Source organism: Mirounga angustirostris, unplaced genomic scaffold, assembly GCF_029215605.1.
Source record: "Mirounga angustirostris isolate CCGP_5_RB_7025 unplaced genomic scaffold, mMirAng1.0.hap1 SCAF_17, whole genome shotgun sequence".
In the NCBI taxonomy this organism is placed as follows: domain Eukaryota; kingdom Metazoa; phylum Chordata; class Mammalia; order Carnivora; family Phocidae; genus Mirounga; species Mirounga angustirostris.
In genome coordinates, this window is record NW_026991725.1 from 22713424 (window position 1) to 22739435 (window position 26012).

At 49.8% G+C, this 26012-nt stretch overlaps 2 protein-coding genes and 1 long non-coding RNA gene across 6 annotated transcripts; 2 read left to right on the forward strand and 1 right to left on the reverse strand.

The window, feature by feature from the left end:
• Window positions 1–419: 419 nt before the first annotated feature.
• On the forward strand, window positions 420–9205 carry SNF8 (SNF8 subunit of ESCRT-II). Of its 2 annotated transcripts, XM_045889084.3 has the most exons (8): window positions 422–580; window positions 940–990; window positions 4189–4327; window positions 5218–5322; window positions 5941–6013; window positions 6972–7113; window positions 7953–8027; window positions 8977–9205. In XM_045889084.3, exons 1-8 carry the CDS (start codon window positions 527–529, stop codon window positions 9112–9114), a joined length of 777 nt encoding a protein of 258 aa, XP_045745040.1. In that variant the 5' UTR covers window positions 422–526; the 3' UTR covers window positions 9115–9205. The 2 variants fall into 2 exon arrangements, with proteins under 2 accessions (XP_064438915.1, XP_045745040.1); XM_064582845.1 differs by lacking the exon at window positions 8977–9205 and having other exon boundaries at window positions 420–580; window positions 7953–8970.
• Window positions 9206–10557: 1352 nt separating this feature from the next.
• On the reverse strand, window positions 10558–25267 carry UBE2Z (ubiquitin conjugating enzyme E2 Z). The gene is made up of 7 exons (XM_045889083.3): window positions 24824–25267; window positions 22788–22860; window positions 20690–20877; window positions 18247–18358; window positions 15871–15983; window positions 14846–14936; window positions 10558–12620 (listed from the first exon to the last, which is right to left on the reverse strand). The coding sequence occupies exons 1-7, from the start codon at window positions 25138–25140 to the stop codon at window positions 12450–12452; spliced, it is 1065 nt and encodes a 354-aa protein (XP_045745039.1). The 5' UTR covers window positions 25141–25267; the 3' UTR covers window positions 10558–12449.
• Window positions 13568–17225, forward strand: LOC135362978 (uncharacterized). 3 transcript variants are annotated; one of them, XR_010408568.1, is made up of 3 exons: window positions 13568–14611; window positions 15420–15803; window positions 16406–17225. It is a non-coding gene; the product is annotated as an uncharacterized LOC135362978 (long non-coding RNA). The 3 variants fall into 3 exon arrangements; XR_010408569.1 differs by having other exon boundaries at window positions 13568–14402; XR_010408567.1 differs by having other exon boundaries at window positions 13568–13779; window positions 14239–15803.
• Window positions 25268–26012: the final 745 nt, after the last annotated feature.

The window sequence follows — 26012 nt, forward strand, 5'->3', positions numbered from 1 at the left end:
CTAGGGAGCCAGGCTATCTAATTCCAAAGTCCAGGTTCTTAACTGTAAGGTCTGCCCTAGTCAGAATCTCTGCGTGTGACTCCAACAGGTAGGCTCCATTAGAGCTGATGGGCTGTTTCATGCTCAATTTGGAAGCTTTGGGGCCGACTCAGCACCTGGCCCAGAGCAGGCGGCCGTGAGCACCGGCTGGCGGCCGGAGGTTGGGTGGCGGCGGGCGGCAGCCGCGCTAAAACGCGAGGGTCCGAGGCGCCCACGTGGGTGGGGAGCGCGCCGCCGACAACCAGGCCGCGCCTCCGCGTCCGCGCTCGCCCGTCCTCCCGGCCGCCGGGTTTCGCCGCGCTTCTCTACACCCGGCCACCAGAGGAAGGCGGGGCCGCTGCGCCCCGCGGCAGGAAGTCGGCGCGTAGCTTCCGGCGCGCGGAGATGACGCGCGGCCGGCGCTTCCGCGTTGGGAGCCCGCGGCGGATCCCGGGACGCGGAGACCCGGGGTCCCGGCAGCGGGGCGGCCCCCGGGCCCAGGGCGGGGATGCATCGCCGCGGGGTGGGAGCCGGCGCCATCGCCAAGAAGAAGCTTGCCGAGGTGAGGGGAAGAAGGCCGCCCCACAGCCATCCCCGACCCGAGAGAGATCGAAAGTCTTGGAGCAGAGCTCTGTACCCTCAAATCGCGCCCCATCAGAATCTGACACGGGCTCCTCGGGTCCCGGGGAACGGAGTTTCTTCAGCTTCCGGTGGATTGGAATGTCAGCATCCCCAGATCCACCAGCCCTTTCCCCCGCGTCCCCAAATATGACTGCAGACGGGCCGTCTGTTTTACTTCCTCATCCCTCTCCCTAAGAAAAACCATTTAAGAGAGACCCTCTTTTCATACTTCGTCGGAGGCAGTACAAGGGGAGCCCCCAGCGCCCACTCTCAACTCACGCTGGTCTCTTTGTCTGACAGGCCAAGTATAAGGAGCGAGGCACTGTCTTGGCTGAGGACCAGCTGGCCCAGGTGAGTCGGTTGGAGGGCTCCAGGCAGGAAGGGAGACCCGACAAGGCTGGGCGGGACACCTTTGATGTAAACTAGATTGTTTGGATTGAACTAAGAATAGGGTATTTGGCAAATCTCAATTTCTGGGCTGCTCAGATCTTTTACAGGGACTTGCTAATAACAGTGATAGCTAACATCTTTTGAGTCATTCCATGCTTATATCTATGTCCCAGGCACGTGTCCATTTTCTTTACATGCACTATCTTTTTTTTTTTTTTTTAAAGATTTTATTTATTTGAGAGAGAGAGAATGAGAGACAGAGAGCATGAGAGAGAGGAGGGTCAGAGGGAGACGCAGACTCCCTGCTGAGCAGGAAGCCCGATGTGGGACTGGATCCCGGGACTCCAGGATCATGACCTGAGCCGAAGGCAGTGGCTTAACCAACTGAGCCACCCAGGCGCCCCTACCTGCACTATCTTGTTCATCCTGATGATCCTACCAGGAGGAAACTCTATTCTTCCCAGTTTAGAATTGAGGACACTCAGGTGGTTTATCCAAGATTACCTGGGTAGTAGGTGGTAGAGCGGTTTGATTTAGGTCTTTGGGGACTTTCACTTGAAGTGCCTAAGAATAGGATGAAAATACTGCTTAACCTGTGTGGCCCATCACCACCACCGACACATCCAGGTGCGTACCAGAAGTGTGTGTCAGTGATGGGATGCGGGGGCCTGCGATTTCCTTTTCTGTACATACCCTGAGTTTACTCAGTTACTGGGACTGGTAAAGAAGAGGAGGAAACAAGCAAGGAAATGGATCCTTGTACTGAGGAAAGATAGTAGACACAGGCAGTGCTCTTCAGAAGCTCCCACTCAGGGATGTCTGAGTCTTGGTTTTGGCTCAGGTCGTGCTCTCATGGTGATGGGACTGAGCCCGGTGTTGGGCTTCTCCATCAGCAGGGAGTGTGCTTGAGATTCTCCTCTCTGTGCCCTTCCTGCTTGTGCTCTCTCTCTCCCCACTCCTCTCTAAAATAAATAAATATTGGGGCGCCTGGGTGGCTCAGTCGTTAAGCGTCTGCCTTCGGCTCAGGTCATGATCCCAGGGTCCTGGGATCGAGCCCCACATCGGGCTCCCTGTTCAGCGGAGAGCCTGCTTCTCCCTCTCCCACTCCCCCTGCTTGTGTTCCCTCTCTCGCTAGGTCTCTCTCTGTCAAAGAAATAAAATCTTAAAAAAATATATATTAAAAAAAAAAATCTCCCACTCGTAGGGGAGGTGACATACAGGAATCAACTGGAAATGGTGATTATAATGTTTAAGTTTATAATATGTAGCAGACGAGGAGATGTTGGGCCAGGAGTGGTTACTCTTGGTGGGTGGAACATAGGCTTTGTTAATTAGGGAAAGAGAAGGAATACTACAAGTAAGTCAGAAAATCCCCAAACCATTTGTATTTAGTTTTGGAATATAATCTGGTAGACCCATCCCTCCCTTTGGGATTCTTTATTTGGAGTTAATTCCCAAGAAGGTCCATGACTGAAAGATTCAACAATCACTGCACACGTAATTCGTACCAGGCTTCCTTTTTCTCCTATGTAACCTTTCTGTTAGTGGCTGAAGATTTCTTTTTTTCTGAATGCTGCATTCTCTCATTTTTTTTTTTTTTAAAGATTTTATTTATTTATTTTGAGACAGAGAGAATGAGAGACAGAGAGCATGAGAGGGAGGAGGGTCAGAGGGAGAAGCAGACTCCCTGCCGAGCAGGGAGCCCGATGCGGGACTCGATCCCGGGACTCCAGGATCATGACCTGAGCCGAAGGCAGTCGCTTAACCAACTGAGCCACCCAGGCGCCCTCATTTTTTTTTTTTTTAAGATTTATTTATTTATTTATTTATTTGACAGAGAGATAGAGAGAACAAGTAGGCAGAGAGGCAGGCAAGAGGGAGAGGGAGAAGCAGGCTCCCTGCTGAGCAGGGAGCCCGATGCGGGGCTCGATCCCAGGACCCTGGGATCATGACCTGAACCGAAGGCAGCTGCTTAACCAACTGAGCCACCCAGGCGCCCCGCATTCTCTCATTTTTTTAAGACAAAATGGATTCTGGGGTGCATCTTCAATCTAGTAACCGTTTCTCTGGGGAAAAAAAAAAGTATCACATTAGATATGCATGCTGATTGTTAGATGCATCCTGACTTTAGAACAGGAACATGTGAGAAAAAAAAATGTGTGTTTTATTTTTCATTATCTTTAATGTTTTAAAGATTTATTTATTTATTTTAGAGAGAGAGTGTGCAGGTGGGAAGGGGTAGAGGGAGAGAGAGTCTTAAGCGGACTCCAAGGTGAGTGCAGAGCCTGAGGTGGGGCTTAATTTCACAACCCGGAGAGCATGACCTGAGCCGAAACCAAGAGTAGGACGCTTAACCTACTGAACCACTCAGGTGCCCCCAAAGATTTTTGTTTATTTATTTATTTTAAAGATTTTATTTATTTTTTGACAGAGACTGACACAGTGAGAGAGGGAACATAAGCAGGGGGAGTGGGAGAAGGGGAAGCAGGCTTCCCACGGAGCAGAGAGCCTGGTGTGGGGCTCGATCCCAGGACCCTGGGATCATGACCTGAGCCGAAGGCAGACGCTCAACAACTGAGCCACCTATGCACCCCCGAAGATTTTATTTTTAAGTAATCTATATACCCAACATGGGGCTCAAACTCAAAACCCTGAGATCAAGAGTTGCATGCTCTACGACCGACTGAACAAGCCAGGTGCCCCCAAAAATGTGTGTTTTAGAATTAAGGAAACATTATGGCATCCCAGTCCAGCTGACAACAGAACCATGAAGGAAAGGTAGGGATAAAAAGAGAGGGAACAATAGGGTGCCTGGGTGGCTCGGTTGGGCGTCCGACTCTTGGTTTTGGCTCAGGTTGTGATCTCATCACGCCCCCAGTCGGGTTCGGTGCTCAGTGGAGAGTCTTCTTGAAGATCTCTCCCTCTGCCCCTCCCCCCACTCGTGCATGTGTGTTCTCTCTCTCAAATAGATAAAAAAAAAAAAAAAAACAACACAAAAAAACCCCTAAACTAAAGGGAACAAGAAAGAGCATCATGGTAGGCCTGGCGGAGATAGGTTGTTTCAGCCCTTGCCCTGCCACTGGGCCAGGAACTTAATTTTTGGCATCAGATTATCACTTGGCCGGGCTGCCCCTAATCTCCCCCTGGTCCACCTTACAGATGTCGAAGCAGTTGGACATGTTCAAGAGCAACCTGGAGGAATTTGCCAGCAAGCACAAGCAGGAGATCCGGAAGAATCCCGAGTTCCGGGTGCAGTTCCAGGACATGTGTGCCACCATTGGGGTGGACCCTCTGGCCTGTAAGGAGCTGTCCACAGGGCTGTGGTGTTCTCGTAGGGCTCTGGAGGGGCGGAAGCTCATCTGGCTGTCATTACTGTGGCTAGGGCCCCTTCCAGAAGGCCCTTCTAGAAGGGCCTGCAGGGAGAGCCAGTGGCTGTTGTCTCCAGGGAGTGCCCAGCAGGATGGCTGAGTGCGCAGGGGGATTGGGAAGCTGGAGACACTGGCCGCGGGCTAGTAGCCAGGGTATGGGCCTTCCCGTGAGGGACCTCCAGTGGAGTTTCTGAACGGCTATTTCTCCCTTTATTAAAAAGATAATTTAGTTTTAATGAAAGTAGCGTGTAATCATGGAGTCAGTCAATAAAAGAGAAAAAAGAAAAAGAAAGTACAAGTCTTCTGACCCTGTCCCACAGTGGCAGAGATAAATATTAACAATCTAAGATAGCTTTCTGGACACCTTCATCCTATTTATAAACTTTTTTTTTTTTTTAACATATCAGATTATGCTATAATTACTACTCTGTAACCTGCATTTTTTTACCCAGACAGCTATTATCTTCAGTGGATTTTTGAATGCCCGGTCTGCATATCGTTTCTCTCAGCCTTGTCTAGATCCTGTGTCCCATTATATTTCACTGTATAATTTGGGAAAGGAAGGCTCATTTTTATAGTGTTCTGAGCCAGAATTCGCCAAATAGAAATGCCTTTTAGATTGCCCACCTGTCCGAGCCTGGTTTTTAGGAGGAATTTCCAAGAGTCCAACTGTCTTGAGGATCCTGAGTAGTAAATGGAGCCCCAGGACTTAGGCTAGGCAGGGAAGGCTTCCTACAGGATAGGTGTTTTAATCTAGCTTTGAAAGAAAAGAAAGGATAGAAAATAACCTATAACCTGCTTTTGTTTTTCCGTCTTTCAGCTGGAAAAGGATTTTGGTCTGAGATGCTAGGTGTGGGGGATTTCTATTACGAGCTGGGTGTCCAGATTATTGAAGTATGCCTGGCCCTGAAGCACCGGAATGGAGGTGAGGCTGGCTGAGTCCTGCACACTGGGCTTTGGACTTCTCAGAGGGAGAAAACCTTGAAAGGTGATCTTTTCCATCCTGTAGTCTGCGGGCCAATAAGATCTTGAGAACCTGTTAGGTCTTCAGAAGCATCTTAGTGGCTTCATGTGGTTGAAAAATGGAATTACCCGAATGATTGTCTCTATTCCCTAGAGATCTTCACCCAGGAAGGTCTTAGCCCCTGGTTATTACAGAAAATAATAGGGAGGTAGGAAATAGGCCTTTTCCCCTGATAAACAACACGTCCAGGTTATGATTTTATCATTAGTAACTATGTATCCTGGCGCTCCAAGGTGGGGTGGTGCCAAGTTTCTAGGCTCCCCAAAACGTGACCTAAAAATGGTCATCCAGTGGTGTCATCTTAATAAAGCACTTCAAATGGTCTGTGTTGAAGTTAGAAAGAAAACTTAAAACCAGTTATAAATCATTGGTCGTAAATAGATAACGGCCTTGATGTTAAGAGCGCCTTTATAGTTTTTCAGAGATGATGCTGCCCCTGTTTTTTGTATTTTTGTTTTGGGTTGGCTTGGCTTAGCCATAAAGGTAATCCTCCATCTGCTTTCCTCCCCGCTCCCCTAGGTCTGATAACTCTGGAGGAACTGCATCAACAGGTGTTAAGAGGAAGGGGCAAGTTCGCGCAAGACGTCAGCCAGTAGGTCTTACGCCTTCCAACCCCTTAGAGTATAGAAAGGTCTTTAAAAATCAGATGGAAATCTTTTCTCTTTACTGCTCGCATGTCTAGGCTACTTTGGGGATCATTTTTGTTCCTCTTTATGATCAGAAAACATGTTTTTTAGAAAACTGAAAATACAGAGATATAAAGAACCAAAAGCCACCCGTTGTTTCTCAACTGAGAGATTACAACTGTTGACATTTTGGTGTATTTTCTTCTATGCGTCTTTTTTTCATGTGTACGCATGTATTGTTACTTTTTTTTTTTTTTAACATACTTGGGGCTTAATCTTCAGATTATTTGAGGTCGAGGAGATTAGCGCAGGCACTGAGAAAGGCTGGGGAACGGAGTGGGGGGTCAGAAGATGGGGTACAAATTGATCTGGTTCCCCAGCCTCTGGGTGTGACTTCAGTTTGAGAAAAGATTAAAAAAAAAGGCTGTCAGTATGTGGGCTGGGTATAGGGTCTACACACTGTCTTGTGGGTTTTCTTTTTCCCTAATTCGAGTTAGTTGTTAACCAGAAACCAGATAACCGGCAGGACTGGGCCTGAATTTCCAAATGGCAATAATCAGCTGGGTTGCCCTCTGTAAAATGGATAAGCATTTTCTGTTTTGCCGTAGTTCACGCTGCTCCCTGTCTCTCGCATTTAGCTCATTCATTCACATTCCCCGATGGGCTCCCGTGGGCAGATTTTTTGACCTGTGTCCGGGGTTAGAAAGGTTTGCTGAGCAGAGAGCCCCGCACTGTACTGTCTCCCGTGAGCGTCCTAGCACCGTCTGGTGCCCCTCGGCCTTACCTTTTTACTGATGTCACCGACTGGTGTGCAGCCTTTTGAGTCTTCCGTCAGGGTGTCCTGGCCCGGGGCAGAGCTGAGACACTGCGTCGTGGCTGGGGGTGGTGTGCCAGGGGTCCTTAAGCAGCTCTTCCTCACCTCAGAGACGACCTGATCAGGGCCATCAAGAAACTGAAGGCGCTGGGCACGGGCTTCGGCATCATCCCTGTGGGCGGCACCTACCTCATTCAGTCTGTTCCGGCTGAGCTCAACATGGATCACACGGTGGTGCTGCAGCTGGCCGAGGTACTGGTCTGCCTTCTGGGGGCGGGGGGCGCCTGTGTGTGGCGGGGGGCGGGGGGGGGGGGACAGTCTGAGTAACTGCAGTCTTTCGCTGAGACTGTCCAGCAGACGCACGACTCAGACCTGTGCTTGTTTAGAAGCCGTTTATTGATCAGCTACAGCGCAAAGCACCGGCCGGGCCGTGGGGGTAGAACGACCGGCACCATACAGCTCCTGCTCCTGGGGAGCTTACAGTCTAGAGGGGCAGCCAGCCATGCCCACAGCGAACCGGATTTTCTTGGGTAGACCGATTCTTTGAGGTCTTCGGAATACTACTTTCTGTACGGGCTCTTCGATACAAAGGTTTCCTCCTGTTTGCCATTGCCGTTACTCAGCATGCCTTAAGCACATCCCCTCTTCCCCCAAGTCCTCATCCTGGGTTTAGGGAAGACACGTTCGGTTTTCTTAATTCGATAATGTAGAACAAAACTAAATAGGGAGGGGCTTTTCTCACTGGGGGATGAGTAAGGTGAGGCAGGGAACGGTCACCATTTCTTCCTGTCAGTTAATTATTCTGAGTCTTGTCATATTCTGAAGTTCTCTGAGAGGGTCTAAATTAATATTTTAGTACCAGGGACCCCACTTTTTAAGACTGAACCCGCCCTCCCCCCGCCCCCCCTTCTGTCACCCTGAAAGTCGCTTCTCTATCTTTGCTGGGACTTCTAAACATTCTTTTTCTGTGCTCTTAGGCTTCAAGGGCAGTTCTTCCTCCTGTCTGGGGTCAGTCCATTGTTGCCGGGCAGGTGCTGGGTTCTCAGGGAAAGTCCACTGTTAACTGACCCCCCGGTTCCTCCTTCCTTCAGAAAAATGGCTACGTGACCGTCAGTGATATCAAAGCCAGTCTTAAATGGGAGACCGAGCGAGCGCGGCAAGTGCTGGTATGTGAATTTTGGAACGGCCCAGAGGAGATGGGCCGCAGATGGGTGGAGGTGGGTGGGCAGGTAGCCCTCCGGCAGAGACTTCGGCCTTGCAGGCTGCTGTCACCACAGAGAAGCCAGCCCCGCGTTCCCCTGAGGTGCCACTGAGTTCCAACTCAGAGGCAGGCTTCTAACTGCGCTGTAGGCAAGTCACCAAAACCCCTTGTCTCCCCGACCCGTGGAGCCTGGACAGACCGTTCCTACGGTTTGTCTCGGAAGTAACACTGTTAACACGGAGTGAAGGGAACGGTTACCTGCTTAATTCCGTACCCATAATTACCTACTATTACACTGTATGCGAGATAGATACAGATGTCGTGGTACGAAGGAAAGGCTGATGTGAGGAGTAGCAGCAGGAGAACGTAACCCTGGCTTTTAATACCTTCTTCCTTATCCAGGCAATTGAACTATACACTGAGGTGTAGAGCAGGGTAACATAAACGTCTCTTTAATGCTACCGGCACAAGCGAGCATGTTTCCAGCCGCCGGAACTGCGAGTCCCTCCTAAACTAAGAGAGTCCTTCTGTTAATTTCTCCATAGAGGTTCACCCACGAGTTAACGGGAAACGTAATGACAACAGTGGTCTCCGTTCTGCTTCAGGGAAATGGGACCGGGGCCTTGCTTCGGGCCATGGGGCGGACGTCTCTGAGGCCCCACGTCCCTCCTGCGACGCCCCCCGCACCTTGTCTTTACCCTCTTTCCTAGCGGCACAGGTTAAGTGATTCAGTGGCATTTTTTGCACCTCAGGCCAAGGTCAGGGCCAAGGAGAACCCGGAATTCCAGTTGGGTCATGTAACTACGTGAAGGCACTCGTGTAGATTTAGTCTGAAAACCCCACTGAAGCCAAAATGGTTTGTCCGCCCCACAGGAACTCCGTCTTCATAAATGACTGCCTCCTTTTCCCTCCAGGAACACCTGCTGAAGGAAGGGCTGGCCTGGCTGGACCTGCAGGCCCCAGGGGAGGCCCACTACTGGCTGCCGGCTCTCTTCACTGACCTCTACTCCCAGGAGATTACAGCCGAGGAGGCCAGAGAAGCCCTCCCCTGACTCCGCAAGTGCGGAAGGGGCCCCCGCGGCAGGCAGGGAGAGGGCGGAGCTGCTGGCGAATAAAACCTGAATCACTTTTTTTTTTTGAAAAGAAAGAAAAAGTTCCAAGTTTTCTCTCTCCTCAAGACTCTTCACCCATTATTTTATTTTATTTTAAAGTGCCTTCACATTGCACCTTTATTGGAGAAAACCTCATTTTATCCAGTAAGGATAACCTGAGTAACAGAGAACAGTGAGCGTGTACGAAATGACCTGACGGGTCATCTACAAGTTCACGGTAGAGCTGGGTCTACAACAAAGGTGGTCTGTCTCCTGGCTAGACAGTCTAGTCTCTCTGTAGCCCTGGGACATATATTACAGCCCATTAATTCAAACCTTGTCCTTATAAAAACATTGATCTCAAACGAGCAGACCCTGATGGACCAGTAAATAATAGCCACTCATCCAGTCTCCTCCAGCTTCCTCTAGAGCTTCCAGGTTCTGACAGCCTTGGCCGAGTGTGAAGGAAGTAGAGGTCAAAGTTAGATGGTGGTTAGAGGAAAGAATCAATGGAACCTGGGGGAGTGGCCCAGCAGTGGGCGGAGTCGTCCTCGAGTTCCGCACCAGCTCCCCTCCTGTGCTGATCGCTAGGTCCCTCGGGCCTTAGCAGCAGTTAGGGCATCATTTACTGAACACCTACCCTGGACCATCTTCTGGACCCTTAATCCTCACGGCCACGTTCACCGGTTCAGGGAGTAGGTTCTCCTTAACTGTCTCAGGTGAGGAACTGAAGTAGTTCACCGGGGGCCACCAGCTTCAGAAGCAAAGCGAAGAGCCAGAGCGTAAGTCCAGTGCCGCGCGGGCCTTCACTTCCCTGCATCCTGGCTCGGCCCGGCCCAGGCTGGCCGGGTATCTCGGACCGTCTTCCTAGCCGCAGGGTCAGCCGAGAGGAAAAGCCTCTGCGCCCGAAAGCCAGAGCCCTTCTTTAGCAAGTAGGGAAGGAAGGTGGCTGTATGAAGCGGTCTTCGTGGTCTGAATGCTGAATTCCTAAGAGCTGGTTTAGTACCAGAAATCTGAAAACCCAGTGGGGTTTGGATTATCCAGAACTTAAAGACGCCCTTTCCTTACCCAGAGATACAGTCTAGATCTGCCTGTCCTTGGAGGACATGCTCCCTTCCCAGTTTGTGAAGAAGGGGCTCTTTGGAAGCAACTGAGGCCAAGATGGCATTCCTCTCCTTGACTGCCAAAGGTGGTCTCAAAAAAGGCCCTTCTACTTCTGGCTGGCGGGAGACTCAGCCCCGGCAGCCCTGCTTCCACCCGTGTCCTGTAACCGGAGTTTCCAGCCTCCAGACAAGGCATCGAGCACTTTCTCCCTGACAGTTTCAGACCTAGTTGAGAGGTGTGGTTATTGAGAATCCCAGTCTCCCTTGACACAAACCCTCCCACACCCAAGGCGCTTCCTCCTTCTGCCAAAACAAACTTTATTGCACCAAAAAGAAAAAAAAAAAAACTTCATTTATGTACAGTCAGATATAAAGACATCTCTTTTGACTCCTGTGCATATATTTCCTCAACTCAAGATTAGGGCATAAAAGTCAGGCAGGTACGCCAGACATGCTCTGCCCATGGCAGGGCCAAGGAGAGGATTGTCACTTGAAAGTGGGAACACTTAAATGGATGACAGACAACCACTGGACCAACAGACCAAGGGCATTCTTCTAAGCCCTGTGCTTGCTCTGGGAATGGAAGAGGGAAATTGGAAGCAGGGTCCCTTTTTGAGTCTCCTCGTTAGGAGACCCAGCCTTAGGTATCTGAGATAAACTTCCGTTCCCCAAGCCTACTTCCTATCCAGTTTGTTTGCTTCCTGCCCTCCCAAGTCGGACATTCTCCTTTGTACCCAACCCCTTCCGAACTCCCCCCCAGGAAGTCCCACGACCTACAGGCAGAGGCCTCCGTAGCAGCGGGCAGGGCAGGCCCAAGTCATCCTCTCCCGGACACTGGCCCGATGCTGACTGAGGCCCTGCGGCACATGGATCGCCAACACCCCACTGGGAGCCATAACAGTAAGAATCTGGAAAGTACGGGGAGAACACACCAAAAAGGGGAAGGCTGGATTCCCTCAGTGCCCAGTACCACAGGGCGCCTAAAGCACATTTTTCTGAGCCAACCAGCTAAAGGATCACTGCGGCTAGATAGAAAGAAGCAACACAGCCAGGCAAACGCCCATCCGAGCCGGCGACAGAGCAGCTGGGAGGGCGAGGAGGGGAAGAGGCAAGAGAGGTGGAGGAGCCCAGAGTCCCGGCCTCAGCCCCTCTGCCACTGGCCAACCCTTGCTCCCCACAAGTTCCTGGGCATTGAGGTGAGGGGGAGGGGTGGGAGGGACTAGAGGCTGGGGTGAAAATACACAAGGACAGCCAAACAAAACACAACAGTACTAGCATCAGTCTCCCCACTGCACCCCGCCCCCAGGAGAAATACCCTCATCGTGGCTAGCATTCAGGAACATCTGTAAGAGACTATTGTATGTAGTGGCTCTCATCCCCCACACACAGCAGCCAGCTGCGTTGGGAACTTTTCAAATCAGTGATTGCGGGAACAAAATCAGCTTCTCAATAGTGCCTTGCAGGCTTTACCAGGACCTTGGTTCAGTCCCAGTCACATTTACCTTCTGTCTTAAATCTAGAAATGGGCGAGGCAATGGGGGGGGCAGAGGAGAAAGGTGCTCAGGTGCTAGGTAAAGCTTACTGATCAGCAGCCTAGACTCCACCACTGTTCCTTCTCTTTGGTCTGTCTAGAACAGTGACTATAAATTAGGAAAAACAAAATTATGCTGGCCCAGGGGAAGTAATGCGAGAAGAGGCAGGGAGGAAAAGGGCATTGGGAAGCCCTGCTTCAAGACTGCAGACAGACAGACAACCACCCAGACTGCTTAAGTGTCACAGACAGCCCCCCCACCCAAAGCCCCCTTCCAGAGATCCCCATCAATCATTTGGGCACACTCCCTCTTGGAATTACAGTTTCTGCCTCCCACCTACCCCTAAGGAGCTGGCCCTGTGGAGAGGTGTGTCGGTTGGTTGGTTTTTGCCAGAGGCCCCTCCCCTAGCTGCTCCTGTGTAGGTACCTTGGCCCCTGCTACGGGATGAACACAGCCCCAGATGCTCGAGAGCCAGGGAGGTCGGATCAGGAACAGCCACCCCACTCCCACACCCTGGGATCCGAGCTTGCTTGGTTCTTGCCATCTTGCAGGATGACGTCACGTTTGGAGGGAGATACACAGTGCCTCTCCGTCCCTGGGGTGGGGGGGAAGGGACTTTGCTGGGGCTCTTGAGTGGGGGGAGGGGAGAAGGGAGCAGGGTCTAAACCCTCAGGCTCCCGTGCAGGTCTGTCTCTGTCCCAGACGAACTGCTATCAGAGTCCATTTCGGCGTTCTCATTATGGAGCCTCTCCAGCACTTTCTGACGAATCAGTCCCAGGCGCATCAAGAGGGACTGGTAGTCAAAGTGGCCACGCTTCTCTCCAAAAGGGTCCTGTGGGGGAAAGGAGACAAGCGGGATGGAAGAGTCGAGTCTGGGTGGTTCACCCTAGAGAGAGCAGCTTCGGGCCCATGTTGGACGCACGCTCAACTTCTGAGCCATGGGGGTAGAGAGGGTAGAGCACGGACAGGCCCCTACAGCAGAGAGCACACCCTCTGCTTGGGAGTATTACGGCACGTCAACCACCCAGATGGGTCTGGCCTGGGCCAACATTAAAATGTGTTTTTGTTCCCTGAAAGCAAGCCACTATGCAGAAGAGGGTAACAGTAAAGGTGAGACAGGCAAGAAACAAATTCAAGACCAGAGCTGTGCCTGTATTTTCAATTAACTTCATAAAAACCATATAAGGGAAATATCACCCTTCTTTCCCTATATTCAAAAAGGAAAATTTGCTTTTCCAACATCACAGGCGAGTAGGAACTCAAGAGTTCTGACTTCCCGATAAGCAGCCGTACGCTCTTCCAGAGAGACCTGTCACCACCTTCCTGTCCGCTTTGTAGCTATCACTCCAGAGCCACCCAGCCTTGATCCTAGTCCTTGTCATTCTACATCAAACATCTCCAAACGTTTTGTGCTAACTGTCCTTAAATCTCCTTAAAAATCTCAAGAATAACTAAGGGCTGGAGTGGAGGGCATAAACACAAGGAACGTAAAATGCTATACAGAGAATATGGCAGCAAAGGGGCACACGGCCAGGGTTTGGACAAGTGGGAGACCTCTGGAGTCACAAAAAGGTACACGATTTTTCCCTCTCACATTCTGCTTCTCCTTCCACACTTCTGCCCACACATCACCCTCATGATCAGGGACCAGTGAACACAAGTCAGTCACTGTGACTACAGCCCACGCTTTTCACTTCCGAGGGTTACAGTCCCCACAGGCTGAACTCCACACTTACTCTGGAGCTGTCAATTTTTCAAATCTTCCTTTTTTTCATCCTTGGCTCCATTTCCACCCACTTCCCTCCTCCCCAGACACTGCTCTTCCCTTTCCTTCTCTCATCACGAGTTATTTTTCCTCCACAGAGTGAATATTGGAAATGCCTTTGAATACCAGCAATGAGAATTCCTGGGGAATGAACCATGGCAGGCATCATGGACTCTGCAAAAGGGCTCAGGAACAAGTTAATGCTGAGCTGGCCTTGCCCTTTGAGGTTTTGTTTTTGTTTTTTTTAAAGCAATCTCCAGACCCAACGTGGGGCTCAAACTTCTAACCCTGGGATCAATAGTCACATGCTCTTCCAACGAAGCCAGCCAGGCGCCCCTGCCCTTTGAGTTTTAATGTGGCAGATGGGTGGGAAGTCCCTGAAGGAAGGACAGGGAAACTACCATTTCTAAGCAGCAGCTGAGGAAAGAAGACATTTATTCCTACTGCTGCTACTGGGGCCTGGGTGGGGGAAGCGGCTCAGGAAGAGCTGGAGAGAACCTTCCTCAGTAGTTCATCCAAGTCAGCACGATTCTAAGGAAGACCACCAGTAAATGATCCAAAAGACACAACAACTGGTCCTTCAGGACAGGGGGAGTCTCACCCTCTTACCAACCAGGTCTTTTATATTTGAACCCATTTACAATTTGGTTTAATAAGAATCTCTCTCTTTTTTTTTTTTAAGTAGGCTCCATGCCCAACGTGGGGCTTGAACTCACGACCTTGAGATCAAGAGTCACACGCTCTACTGACTGAGCCAGCCAGATGCCCCAAGAATCTCCTCTTTAAAACAAGCCTAAATCCTGCATTCCTATTGGAAGTAGAAGCACATTTCTCCAAAGGAGGCAGAGAGTAAACAACTGCTTACTATCTTTGTAACAGGAATCTTTCAACATATACCACCACATACCCAGTATTTCCCTAGCCTCGTTCTCTGAGCACCCACCCCTTGGAGCTAGGGACCGAACTCAACAGAGGACTCACCCTTATCATCACTAAGATTCTGAGAGGGCTGAATGTTCTTGGTTGGAAAAGACAACTAAGAAGGGAAGGCATTCCAGGTTAGAAAGCAGGATGGTTCAGACTCTACTCATGAGCACCTAGTTTATGGCAAGATTGAGAAGCAACTCCACATGAGTTAGGCAAGTCGGTCTCCTCTCTGGGCCGCAGTGACTTAAATGAACCAAGTTCCTTTTGGCTCTGAATTCTCTGAGAGACGCAGATGCTCTCCCTCGGGGGGGATTTTAAGTGGCCTGCTGCGAGGCCTCTTGAGTCAGCGGCAGGGGCTGCATTACCTGCATGGTCTGGCCTTGAAGATGCAGGCGATCTTTGCAAGCCACCTCATAGAAGTCGTAATACTCCAGGAAGGACTTCTCCATCACCCCTCTGGAAAACAAGCAGCAAAGCTTAAGTTAGTGGTTAAGTGGTGGGGAAGGGATCAACCCTTCACCATCTAACCTTACTGTCCAATTAGAGTTCCCAAGCCCAGATTTGGTATCTCACAAAGACCTTCTTCTTTTTTTTTCCCCCAATGATTTCAGAGATTGAGAGAGAGAGAGAGAGAGAGAGAGAGAGCATGAGGGGCAGAGGGAGAGCAAATCTCAAGCAGACTCTATGCTGAGTGTGGAGCCCGACTCGGGGCTCAACCTCATGGCCTGAGCTGAAACCAAGAGTCAGACGCTCTACTGACTGGGTCACCCATGTGCCCCCCTCACAAAGATCTTTCAATGGAAAATGTCAAAAAGAACAGCTGACAGCCCAAGGCTGATTTCTCTTATACCTTAGGGATTAAAAGGAGGGTGACTGTTAATACAGATCATTTGAATCCCAACTTTCAACTCATGACTCAATCTCATTTGTTTTCCATAGGCCATCCCTAATCCCAGACCTTACTCAAAATTCTTCCAGAAGTTTGTTTCAATAACTCTGACTTTGTTCATCTAGTCTGAACACTTACGAATGAACTCGAACACTGAGAAGTGGATTCACATTATGAAGGGCTCTACACCTCATTTGGCTACAGAACAAAGAAGGATCTTCAGTAGGTCCAGGCTCTTATCAAACTAGGGGCTCCCTATGGGTATGGACTATGTCTTTCCCACTGGGCTTGGCACTCTCCTAGAACAGAGCAGCTCTCCGAACTTCCTCGAGAGACCCTCAGCCACCACTCCTGGAAAGCACGGACTACAGCTTTCATTTTTCTGTATCTCCCCTGGTGCCCAACAGTGGATTTTGCCCCAAAGGTTCTCAAAGGTATGAACCAGCTAAGTCTCCAACAGGAACACCAAGTGCCAAGTGGGTGCTCTTGGCACACACATACCGTAAGGGCTCAGGGCAGGGGCACTTCCCTTCCATCATGTCACAGACCGCCACTCTGATGGTCTCATGCCGGATACATTCATTGTAATTTTTGCTGTCTCCTGGATGTCTCTCCTGTAATGTAACAGACACCAGAGTGTCCAAGTACAAAATTTAGGCAAAGAGAAAAGTCAACAGAAGGAGACTTCAGGATTAATATGGGGCACATGACCCAAGTAAAGAAACCTAGAAGGTACCTATCCAACTATGGCAGATCCATGAAGAACAACTGAGTTTTTATTTTTGAGATCATTCACCTCCTCCCATGCATGCGAATACCCATCCTCTGTTACAGGTCACCCATATTGTAAGCAGCAAACTAGAAATTTTTTTCCTAAGGCTGAACTGAGAGGCCTCTGAGGTAAAGACTGGATGGGAAAGAACCAAATGTTAAGAATGGTGGTGGGACAAAACGGTAAACGTGACATTAGGAGTCTCAGTTAAAAACCCTATAAATATCTGGATGCTTCCCAGCTAACTCCTTTTTATGTCTGCAGGGTTCCACCATCACTGAAAGAAATTACTATGAATCTATCAGAAGTAGAACTTGAAGTTTCCAAAAGAAAACTCCAAGGCTGATTGAGAAAGCCACTATGAAAGTGGGGTACAGACGGAAGGGAGTACAGTCTTCCATCCTTTAACCCCTCCTTTACTCTTCAATGCTCCTCCTACCACCAACCCGGCAACCAGAACCTTGGCCTCTGATTAAAACACATCATGAACAGGAAAGACATACATACCCTCAGTCTACTACCATGGTCTCCAAAATGCACCACCGTGAGATCACAGGGGTGCTGTGGGATATGTTTAACTTTTTGAAGAAAACCACAGTATTCACCACCTGTCAAACACCGTGGAAACTACAAGCTTGAGCTCAGTGGGTCAGTTCTGATTTTAAACTGCATTATAGTCCTTTCGATGACACATTATCTTTGTGAAGCTGGATTGTCAATCACTACGTTGATAAATAGCAGGTAGCGTATGAAAACAGTGGGGACGAGAAATGAGGGTGGTGGATCCGATCGGATTCCAAGATCTTCAAAGTTGTGTGGTGCCCGACAAGTATACCCTTTCTGTCTTTAAGCCATTTTAGTTATTTAAGGAAGAAGTGAGTTGTCTGGACCTAACTGCTTAAGAAACGAACAGCTGGGCACTTCCTTCTGCCTGGGGAGCTGTGAAAAAGCCACCTAGATACCAGGGACTGTGAACCAATAATGTTTGGGAGTATTAAGAATAAAAATCGCATCTCTTGAATTGCCAAACAAAGGAAAGACCTTAAAATCAGCTCCTTGGTTAGCCAATGAGGCCCTTTTCCATTTCCACCTAATCCTAAAATCAAATATACTGTTTGTTTGGAAAGGTGGTCTTGGGAATAACTTTTGTTCACTCTCCAAGGGTATTTCCCATTGTTCCGGTCTATAAATGAACCATCAATGTTAGCATTATCTCAAATAGTTTAAAAATGAGTTAAACTGTTTTAATCACCTAGACAGAATTGTTATCTTTGGGGATTATCACTGGAACTCTTTCCCTGTACTTCTGAGTAATCCTGGAAGGCATTTTGGAACAATGGAAAAACTCTCGGCTCCACGGCAAATATTGGATTCTACCATTATCTATGTATCTTTGTGAAAGTTAACCTCTCCATGTCACCATTACCTCATCTGAAAATGGGGATAACATTTACCCCAAGTTAGTAATCTCTGCACCCAACATGGGGCTCGAACTCACGACCCCAAGATCAAGAGCTGTCTGCTCTTCCAACTGAGCCAGCCAGGCGCCCCTACCCAAGTTAGTGTAAAGGTTAAATGAGATACATATATGAATATTCGGCAGTGGCTGGCATACAGCATAACCCCTGGAAAATGCAACTTTCCTCTCCCTTCTCTTTGGCAGCGTTGACTAAAATATTCTTGCCCTACTAGCTAATGACTAGCCCCTCTGGCTGTTCCAGTTAACAGCGCCTTGTTAACTCTGGAAGAACCCCCGGCTGGGCAGTAGTCACTACAGAAAGTACCTTAGGGGATTACTGGGAGAATGGACACCTATAGAAGAACCCACTGGTTGCCAACAGCCCCCAAAATCAAGCTTAGAATTAATTTCCAGATGACTCCACTGATTCCCACCTTGTAGATTAACCCACGTCAAATGAAAATAACCTGACAGTGTTATTTTAACTTACAAGGAAAAAAAAGTCATTTTTAAGGAGCACACATACCAGCTCCTTTTTTCTCCTGTGGTGACATTAAACAAACAAACAAACAGGACCCTTAAGCAGACCTATCAGAGCTCTTCAAACTCAGTACTCCACTCCCCAGCTGGCCCCCCCTGGCCTTACCTGCTCAAAGCCAGGCTCATTGTGATAGGGGTTCTCAGTCATTAGGGACTGGATGGAGATGAGCACGGAAGAGATGCTCTGGGCTGGGCTCCAGGCGGGGCCAGTCCACGTACTGCAAAACACAGCAGAGGGAGGGAAGAGGGTGAGGCCGAGAGCGATGGTGAAGGCCACCACAGAAAGACTAGTGCACCAGCACCCTGGGGCCTGGCAGCACCCCCGTCAGTGAGTCAACTTTCTCTTTCACTATTAATGCTCTGGAATTTCCCAGCCTGTCTCACCCTCATTCACCAGAAATCAGTCAACTGCCTAATCCTCTTATCAAGTGGGACAAAAGAAAAGAGGGTAAAGCAAGCAAGATAACTTTGAAGGGATTTTCATTGGCCTAGGAAAGAAACAGTAGCTAGGGAAGGTTCCATTCATCAAAATGGAAGAAATAAGGTAAGAAAACCGCACCAAAGGCAGTCTAAGTGTTAACCTCAGCAGATCCCGGAGCTTGCTTATTTACGGGTGGTGAAGGAGTTAGCGGGGAGACAGAAGCTGAGCACAGAGGTGCAGGGGAGCCTGAAGCCATCTGGTTAGAGGCCATGTGGTGGGGCTGATGTTCAGGGATCCTGCTCTGTATCCAGCCCCCAAAGAGTGTCAGATTCTCTGAAGACTACAGAACTCTGCCAAAGGACAGGAAGGGAGTAAGGGTCAGACCCATGGAGGGTCTGAAATAATATATGGAAACCATCCTGAATAAAAGAGAAGCACCAGAATTGCTCCTCTCTTCCATATACCCGACCGAGTCCTGGGAGGAGGAGCACAGCTTGGACATTAAAGACATTTTAGCTCAATTAACTGAAGAGATGGCACCTGATCTGGAAGCTGAACACAACCTAGGCCAGGATTGGCTTGCTCAAGTTCACTGGCCAGTTCCCTTTCCCTGCTACACTTGAGGAGAGTCCAGTTAAGCAAGCTCATCATCATCATCATCATCATCAAGGCTTGCTCTTCTGAGCCTCTCAGCCTGCTCCCCTCAGCTCTGCTCCTCCAGGAACGCCAGACTCTGCGCTAAGACTTCACATATTCGGGGAGGCAAGCCAACAAGGTACATTTTCATTACATTTCTTTTGTCAGTAAGGCAGCCTCAATCTTTTTTTTCTAGGTAGGGAGGAAGGGACTGAGGCTGACAGAGCGAATAGTCAACTAAGAACACACGGGAATCTTCTACCCTGTGATTCCTCATGGTCAAAATTCAACTTGAGGGTAGCTTCTCCTTTTCCACCCAACACGCTTCTGCCACTTTTACCCCACCATCTTACTTCCCCTGGTTCTACTGTGAGCTGATGTTTGTTCGAAATAGTTTTATACTGGCCTAATGGGAACCTAGAACATAAACACCGTCGTGCACGGGTGTCCTACAGAAACAAGTGAGTGTCCGTACCGCTGTGGGCTATCAGCAGAGACAAATACCCTAACCACATAAAGGACCTCTTTAAGAACGACCTCCTTCGAAGGACTTCCTCCTTGCCACCATCACAGAACATATCCCTGGACCAGGGAGATTAAGAAAATAAGTAAGTAAAATAAATCATGCCTCCAGTTTGGGTCTGCTGCCTTTTCCCCCCACATGCTCGGAAACATGCTGGACAAGAAAGAAAACAGCACCACCAGTTCGGGCAACTTTCCCAACTTCAAGCTGCACTTGTTCTCTGCTCTGGGGCAATTCAGACCACACGAACAAGACCAGTCCGGAAGACGTTAGAAGACATTTCCATTCTGAATTTTTAACCCCCAAAGGAAATTAAAAGGGAACGAATGAGAACCGCATGAAGCAAAATCTCAGTAGCACCCAGATACAAAATGTACTTGAAACCCATGTTTCTTATCTGATGTGACTTCCAACCTCAAACATTTTTCATTCAGTTGTTAAAATATCATAATCATCCTCATCACCACCACCGCCTCCAAAGCCACTCACTGAGAGACTCCGGAACAAGACACCCACAATCTTAGGTGGCACAGATCTGCAGCCTTTCTCAACCTGTTCGGGAGAGGATTAAGCCCCGATGCCCTGAGGAAGTGGTTCTCAAGCTGGAGCGTGCGCCAGCAGCACCAGAGGGTTTGTAAGACACAGACTGCCGGGGCCTCTACCCCTAGAGTTTCTGATACAGGAAGTCGAGGGTGGAACCCCAGAACCTGTAGGGCCACAAACTCCCGGGTGCTGCTGCTGCTCAGGGAGAATCACTTCACCAAGGCGTCCATCGTAGGTCACAAATGAACTTCTCTCTTCCGCGCGGAGAAGGGCGCCAGTCGCGTAGCACCCCGGGGAGAACGGAGGAAACAGTCACCCCGACCGTTTCCTGTGCTTCCGACGATGAACGCTGGTTGACAAAGGCTGGCCTGGAGCAGAGTCATTTGCTAACAACCAACTTGGCCCCTTAGAAGAGTCTCCTCTTACCCTAGAATACTCAAGCAGACTTTCCCATTGCGGTAGAAGTTGGGGTTAAACCTCACTGTGTTATTGCCCGTTGTCATCAGTTTGACCCGAGGTGGGTGGATGGGATAGTCGGGCGGACACCGAAACACGAACAGGAAGAAACCCCCTTCATAAGGAGTGTCAAATGGGCCTGTGATCAATGCATGAATCTGCAAAATAAAACCCCATCTCAAAATTGTGAGGTGATGTCCCATCCCAACCCCTCCTGGCTTCCACAGGCTACCCACACCAGAAGCAGGACCTTCAGCCGGCATTCATATTCCGTATCCTCACCATGCAGGATAAACAGCCTGTACTCACTCATACTGATACACATGCTTGGAATTTTAAGAAATCCCATTACGGTGGAGTGGCATCTTACTCAGGGGTTACATTCTAAAGTAGAGCCCAAGGTGAAAATTGAATCTAATCAAAAATCACCCTTGAGTGTCCCTTAAAACTCCCCGACAGCATGGTTTTTCTTTAGATTTCCCTCATCTGTGTTATATATGTATATATATACATATATAAATATAAATATAACACAAACCTAGATGGAACACCACTGCGTAAATTAAAATATGCACCTGTAAAATATTATCCTAGCATGTTTAATTTGAAGAAACGAATATATATCTTTACTGAGCACGTCTGTTTGGATGTGCCTAGGTTAAACATGCCTATGATGTGCATGTGGCGCAAACGGGAGGTAAGATGAATGGAAAAGAACAAAGGGATTGGAGGCCGCCGCAGCGGTGCCAGTGCAGAGCTGAGGGTCCTGATGGAGGCCCTGGGTGCCTGCTGCCTCCGCAGAGGATCAAACCTACTGCTGTGTCAAAACTATCAAGAAAAACGGGAAAGCTCAGGGTCCATTTGGGGCCCTTAAACCATCCTCAGAAATTTCCCCAACACTGTTGGTTAATCTGAAAAAAAAAAAAAAAATTGGCAGCATTGAAAACAGAACGCTGAACTCTTTTCCTCCAGCCACGATTACTGAGCAAGCTTTCCCTTCCTGAAAGGAGGAAAACCTGAACTGTTATATTTCTTCTCCTACAAAGGCTGCGAGGCACTCCAGTCTGCTCAGAATTTAAACAGCAAGACGAAAAAGGACCTGCAATCCAATGCCTCAGTCCCTACTTTGCCCTGGCGGCATCCCGGATTATCTTTTAGCCCTCAGTCATCTGGAATAGCAAGCTCAAATGGCATCACAGGACATCAATTCTGGGACCCTAGGGACTAGCATATTAACACTGATGCTTGACTGAGGACAAGATGTCCCAGGAAAAACATTTCCAACCACATAAAAAGAAAAAAATCAATTTACAGGGAAACTTATTTGAAACAAAATAGATATACCAACAATACAATGTCTGAGCTTTTACTGTAAGAAACTTTAAACTATGGAGAGTTTTCCTTTAAACAATATTAGATTTAGGAAATCTGATTTCTTCCCAACATCAGTTTAAGTGAAAATTCACTTCCGAGAGTAGAGCACTCAATGACAGAGAAGCCTAGGTATCTAAGCCGGGGGAATTTCAGCTTCTCTGTGTTTGTGTGTGGAGGACAAGACAGGAATGGTCTTTGGGGTGGAAAGGATATTCAAAAGCAACCAGTAAAGACAGGAGCCTGAACAAGGCCCTTTGAGTATAAACTCTGTTCATTCAGGTCTGCCCCATCCCCAATCTTCGCTGCATTTGATTTACAGCAGCATACTTAAGTGTCCAGAGTGACCGGATGGGGGAAGAATTGGGTAGTAAAATGAACAGGATGACTATCATTTATCAGCCTAACTGGAGCATTTTTTAAGAGTGAAAGAGCGGCCTGGTAATAGTTAAGCTGGGATAAGAGGCATAAACGGGGATTTTCCAAGTCAACCAGACCTACTGGCACCTGAATAAAAGACACCTGTTCAAGGCTCTGCTCCACCTCACTGTGTGACCTTGGGCAAGCCACTTATTCTCTTGGGATCTTGATTTATTCATTTATGTAATCAGAGATGTGAGCTGGATAATCTTTTAGGATCTTCCAACTTTCTGGGCCCAATTTCCCAATAGCCCCCACCCCCCTCCAAGTTACATACCTTAGTCATGTCAACAGTATCAGGTACAACGAACATTCCTGGAGGAGGCTCCTTATAAATGGACATGATATCCCTGTATTAACACCAAGAGGAGGTGGGGAAGGGAGTAAGGGAGAGGAGAAAAAAGGGGAATCCCTTGAGCAGGACAGTTGTTATCACCTCAGTGAGGCCAGGGTTTGAGAAAGTGGTGCTTGGTACCACAAACGTCTGCGCTATCTTGTTGGCTGAGAAATCTCAGCTGAGTACTTGTCAGGCAAGCAGAGAGCAAATTATCATCAAAAGGGCATTGTTTCCTCAGGGGGAGGGGGAAAAAATCAGAGATCCCAATGGCATCAGATGTCACCCTGGAAAAGCCACATCCCATTTACTCTCTCTTCCTCCCACAGGGCAATTCATTCACTCCCACCTCCGAGATTCCCAGGTACTACGACTGAATGCTAAATGAAGACTGTTCAGTAACTGGGAAGACATAATCAACTCCACTAAAAAAGCGAATCCCATAAACAGTGGACCGTTGCTGGCAAGGGGATTCTATGAAGCAAGTGAGCTAGCAAGGAGCAATCAGGGTCTTCCTGCCCATGGCACCAACAGGACAGAGATCTCTTCAGATTGGACAGGGTACCCTCTGACATTGCTGAAGTCTCACATCTGAAAGATGACATGCAGTGGCTACTACAAATGAAAGGATTTGTAGGTTGCATCACACAATCTAAAATGCATCCATTGTGAACGAGGGTCTAAAGAACATTCTAGGTGGGAAAAGACTTGGTAGGGTACATAGAGATGTAAAGTGCAAACAAGTGATTGGCAGAACTCAAAGGTAACAGTCAGGATTGGCAGACTGAAGGGGACGGAGGACAGGAGTAGAGGGGAGTGCTGAGGTTCTGAAGTTAGAGGTGGCGACCCTGATGGACCCTAAAGGAGCTGGCGTCTGTGTCGGGCACTGGGCCACAATACTTTACATACAATGAGCTGTTTAATTGCTATTACAATCTTGAAAGGTAGGTAGAGACATGTGAAGGGACTTGGAGCCTGGGGGGGGGGGGAGGGGGAGATTACCTAGATGAGGATGGCGGCAGTGGAGGGGCACAGGGAGAGGCAGAGACTGGTCATCAGGAAACCGTTTTCAGGATTAACAGCAGCTAAAAAGCATTACTCTTTTCCTATGCAATAGGCACTACGCTGAGCATTTTTGCAGAAACATTATTAAATGATAGGATCTAAGATCAGTCACCCAAAAAATAAGCACAGAAAGGACTTGGGCCTTTGTTCCTATATTTGAATTAGGTATATTTACTTCAGAAAAGTAAACCAAATGACCGAGAGAGAAAAAAATACAAAAGTGTTGAGTGGGATAATACAAGCCAGAGTGAGACTGGGGGGAGAAAGCCTGCATTCCTGGAACAGGTGTGAGAGTGGATAGCTTTAGGGTTCTGAAGAAGTGGTTCAAGGGGAGATTGCGGGTATGTGAGGGAAGCGATCTAGACTTGGGGAGAAGGCTTGAGGAGATGGGAAATAAAAAGGTTGGCCTCGACTCTGAAGCCACGAAAAGCAAGCTCTATGTGTGTTACAAACGGGGCTCTGGAGGAGACGACGCGGGGGGTGGGGGGGCAATGGGTGGGGCCTCCGGGCAGCATCTAGCAAGGCTGGGGTGGGGAAGGGGGGAGAGAGGCGGCGCGGAAGGCGGGAGGGGGTGTTGCTGAAGCGCGAAAGGGTCGGGTTTCGGGCGGGAGGTATGGGGGAGGGTGTCGGGCACCGAGACGGAGGGCTCAAGGGAGGTAGCCGAGGGGCGGGGTCGGACCTGGGCACGCGAGGAGGGATTTGGTGCGTGTGGAGCTGCGGGCGGGCGGGGGGGGGGGAGGTACAGGGGACTTGGATCGCGACGCTTCGGGCTGGCAAGACGTGGGCCTTGGAGCTGGGCCTCCGCGAGGGAAGCGCGGAGGCAGCGGGCGGGGGGGGGGATGTAGTGGGAAAGGGGGGGCGGGGAAGGTCGAGCCCCGGAGCTCGGGGCTGGGGGAGGAAAAACTCCGGCTCACCGCTTGATCCGAAGTAGACACTGCGGCGCGGTTCGTTCGCCGTCCCAGTCGGAGCTGAGTGTGGGGTCCCAGTGGCTAAGCAGCGCGGCCCCGTGGGCAGCGGCCGAGGGCGGGAGCCCGGGCAGCGGAGCCAGGCCGCTCCCCGGCCCCCCGGCCCCGCCCGCCGCCGCCGCCGCCGCCCACACATCCGGCAGGAAAGGCGGCCCGAACCCGCTGCCGCTAACGCCAACAACACCGGCGACACCGCTCGCCCCGGGGCCCGCCGCCCCGGCGCCTGCCGTCGCCGTCGCCGCCTCCTCAGTTGGACTCTCCGCCATCGCTGCTTCGCTTCCGGGACTGCTCGGCAGCACGTCCGCCGACCAGAGCGGCCGCTGCTCCCTCCCGCTCCCGCACCACCGAGAGCCGGGCCAGAGTGTCCCCACCCTCGGCTTCCACAGCCCGGGCGGCGCTGGCTCCGCCCACCCCCGCCCGACCAGCGAGAGGCGTTCTTGCAAGAGCGTCCACCCACGGTCCTCCAGGGCGAGAGGGGGCGGGAACTAGCCCGCGAAGCCAGGGCCCTGGGCCCGCGTCGGCCCCCGCTTTGCGGGAGGAGGCTCTGAAGCGTGCGGGGTAGCCGAGGTGCGGCTGAGAGCCCAGTGCCGTGCAATATTTTATTTTCAAGTGTGGCAAGGAGAGGAAGGAAGGATTATATACCCACCCTTAACGAGAGAGACCCTCCTCAGTCATGTCCAAGGGATAGGATTGGGGATCGAGCTTCCCATTTGGGGGAGGTTCTGAACAGATGAGTCGACTTGCTCAGGGCTCTTTCCTGTCTGAAAACGTCTGTACTTTATTTTTGTTCCCCGCACCGTCACCCACGGAGGGCAGGCTGCCATTGCCCCCTGCCTGCAACAGGACCAAGAGGAAGGAATCAGAACCTGCGAGTGAAAAACGACCTCATTTTAGAGTTTATTCAATATACATTTATGAAGGGGCTACTAAATGCCAGGCACTGTTGCTAGGCGTTGCCATAGGGATAATGAAACAGACCTAGAGAAGCTTGGTAAAAGGAAGAAAATCAGGCCTCCTGACTCCAAGCTCAGTCTTTTTTCTTCCCACAAGTCCTTGAATATACAGGAATCAAGGGGCTGTGCGTTTAAATCTTGGGAGGATTCCTCAGGGCTTTCCTGGGATTTGTAAGGTGATATAG

Coding starts and splice junctions, on each gene's coding strand:
- UBE2Z (XM_045889083.3), bottom strand. CDS start 25,140: ATGGCGGAGAGTCCAACTGAGGAGGCGGCGACGGCGACGGCAGGCGCC. Junction 18,359..20,689: donor GTCTGCTTGAGTATTCTAGG/GTAAGAGGAGAC, acceptor TGTGTTTTGCAG/TACGTGGACTGGCCCCGCCT. Junction 15,984..18,246: donor ATGAGCCTGGCTTTGAGCAG/GTAAGGCCAGGG, acceptor GTTACATTACAG/GAGAGACATCCAGGAGACAG.
- SNF8 (XM_064582845.1), top strand. CDS start 527: ATGCATCGCCGCGGGGTGGGAGCCGGCGCCATCGCCAAGAAGAAGCTT. Junction 991..4,188: donor CTGAGGACCAGCTGGCCCAG/GTGAGTCGGTTG, acceptor TCCACCTTACAG/ATGTCGAAGCAGTTGGACAT. Junction 5,323..5,940: donor CCTGAAGCACCGGAATGGAG/GTGAGGCTGGCT, acceptor CCGCTCCCCTAG/GTCTGATAACTCTGGAGGAA.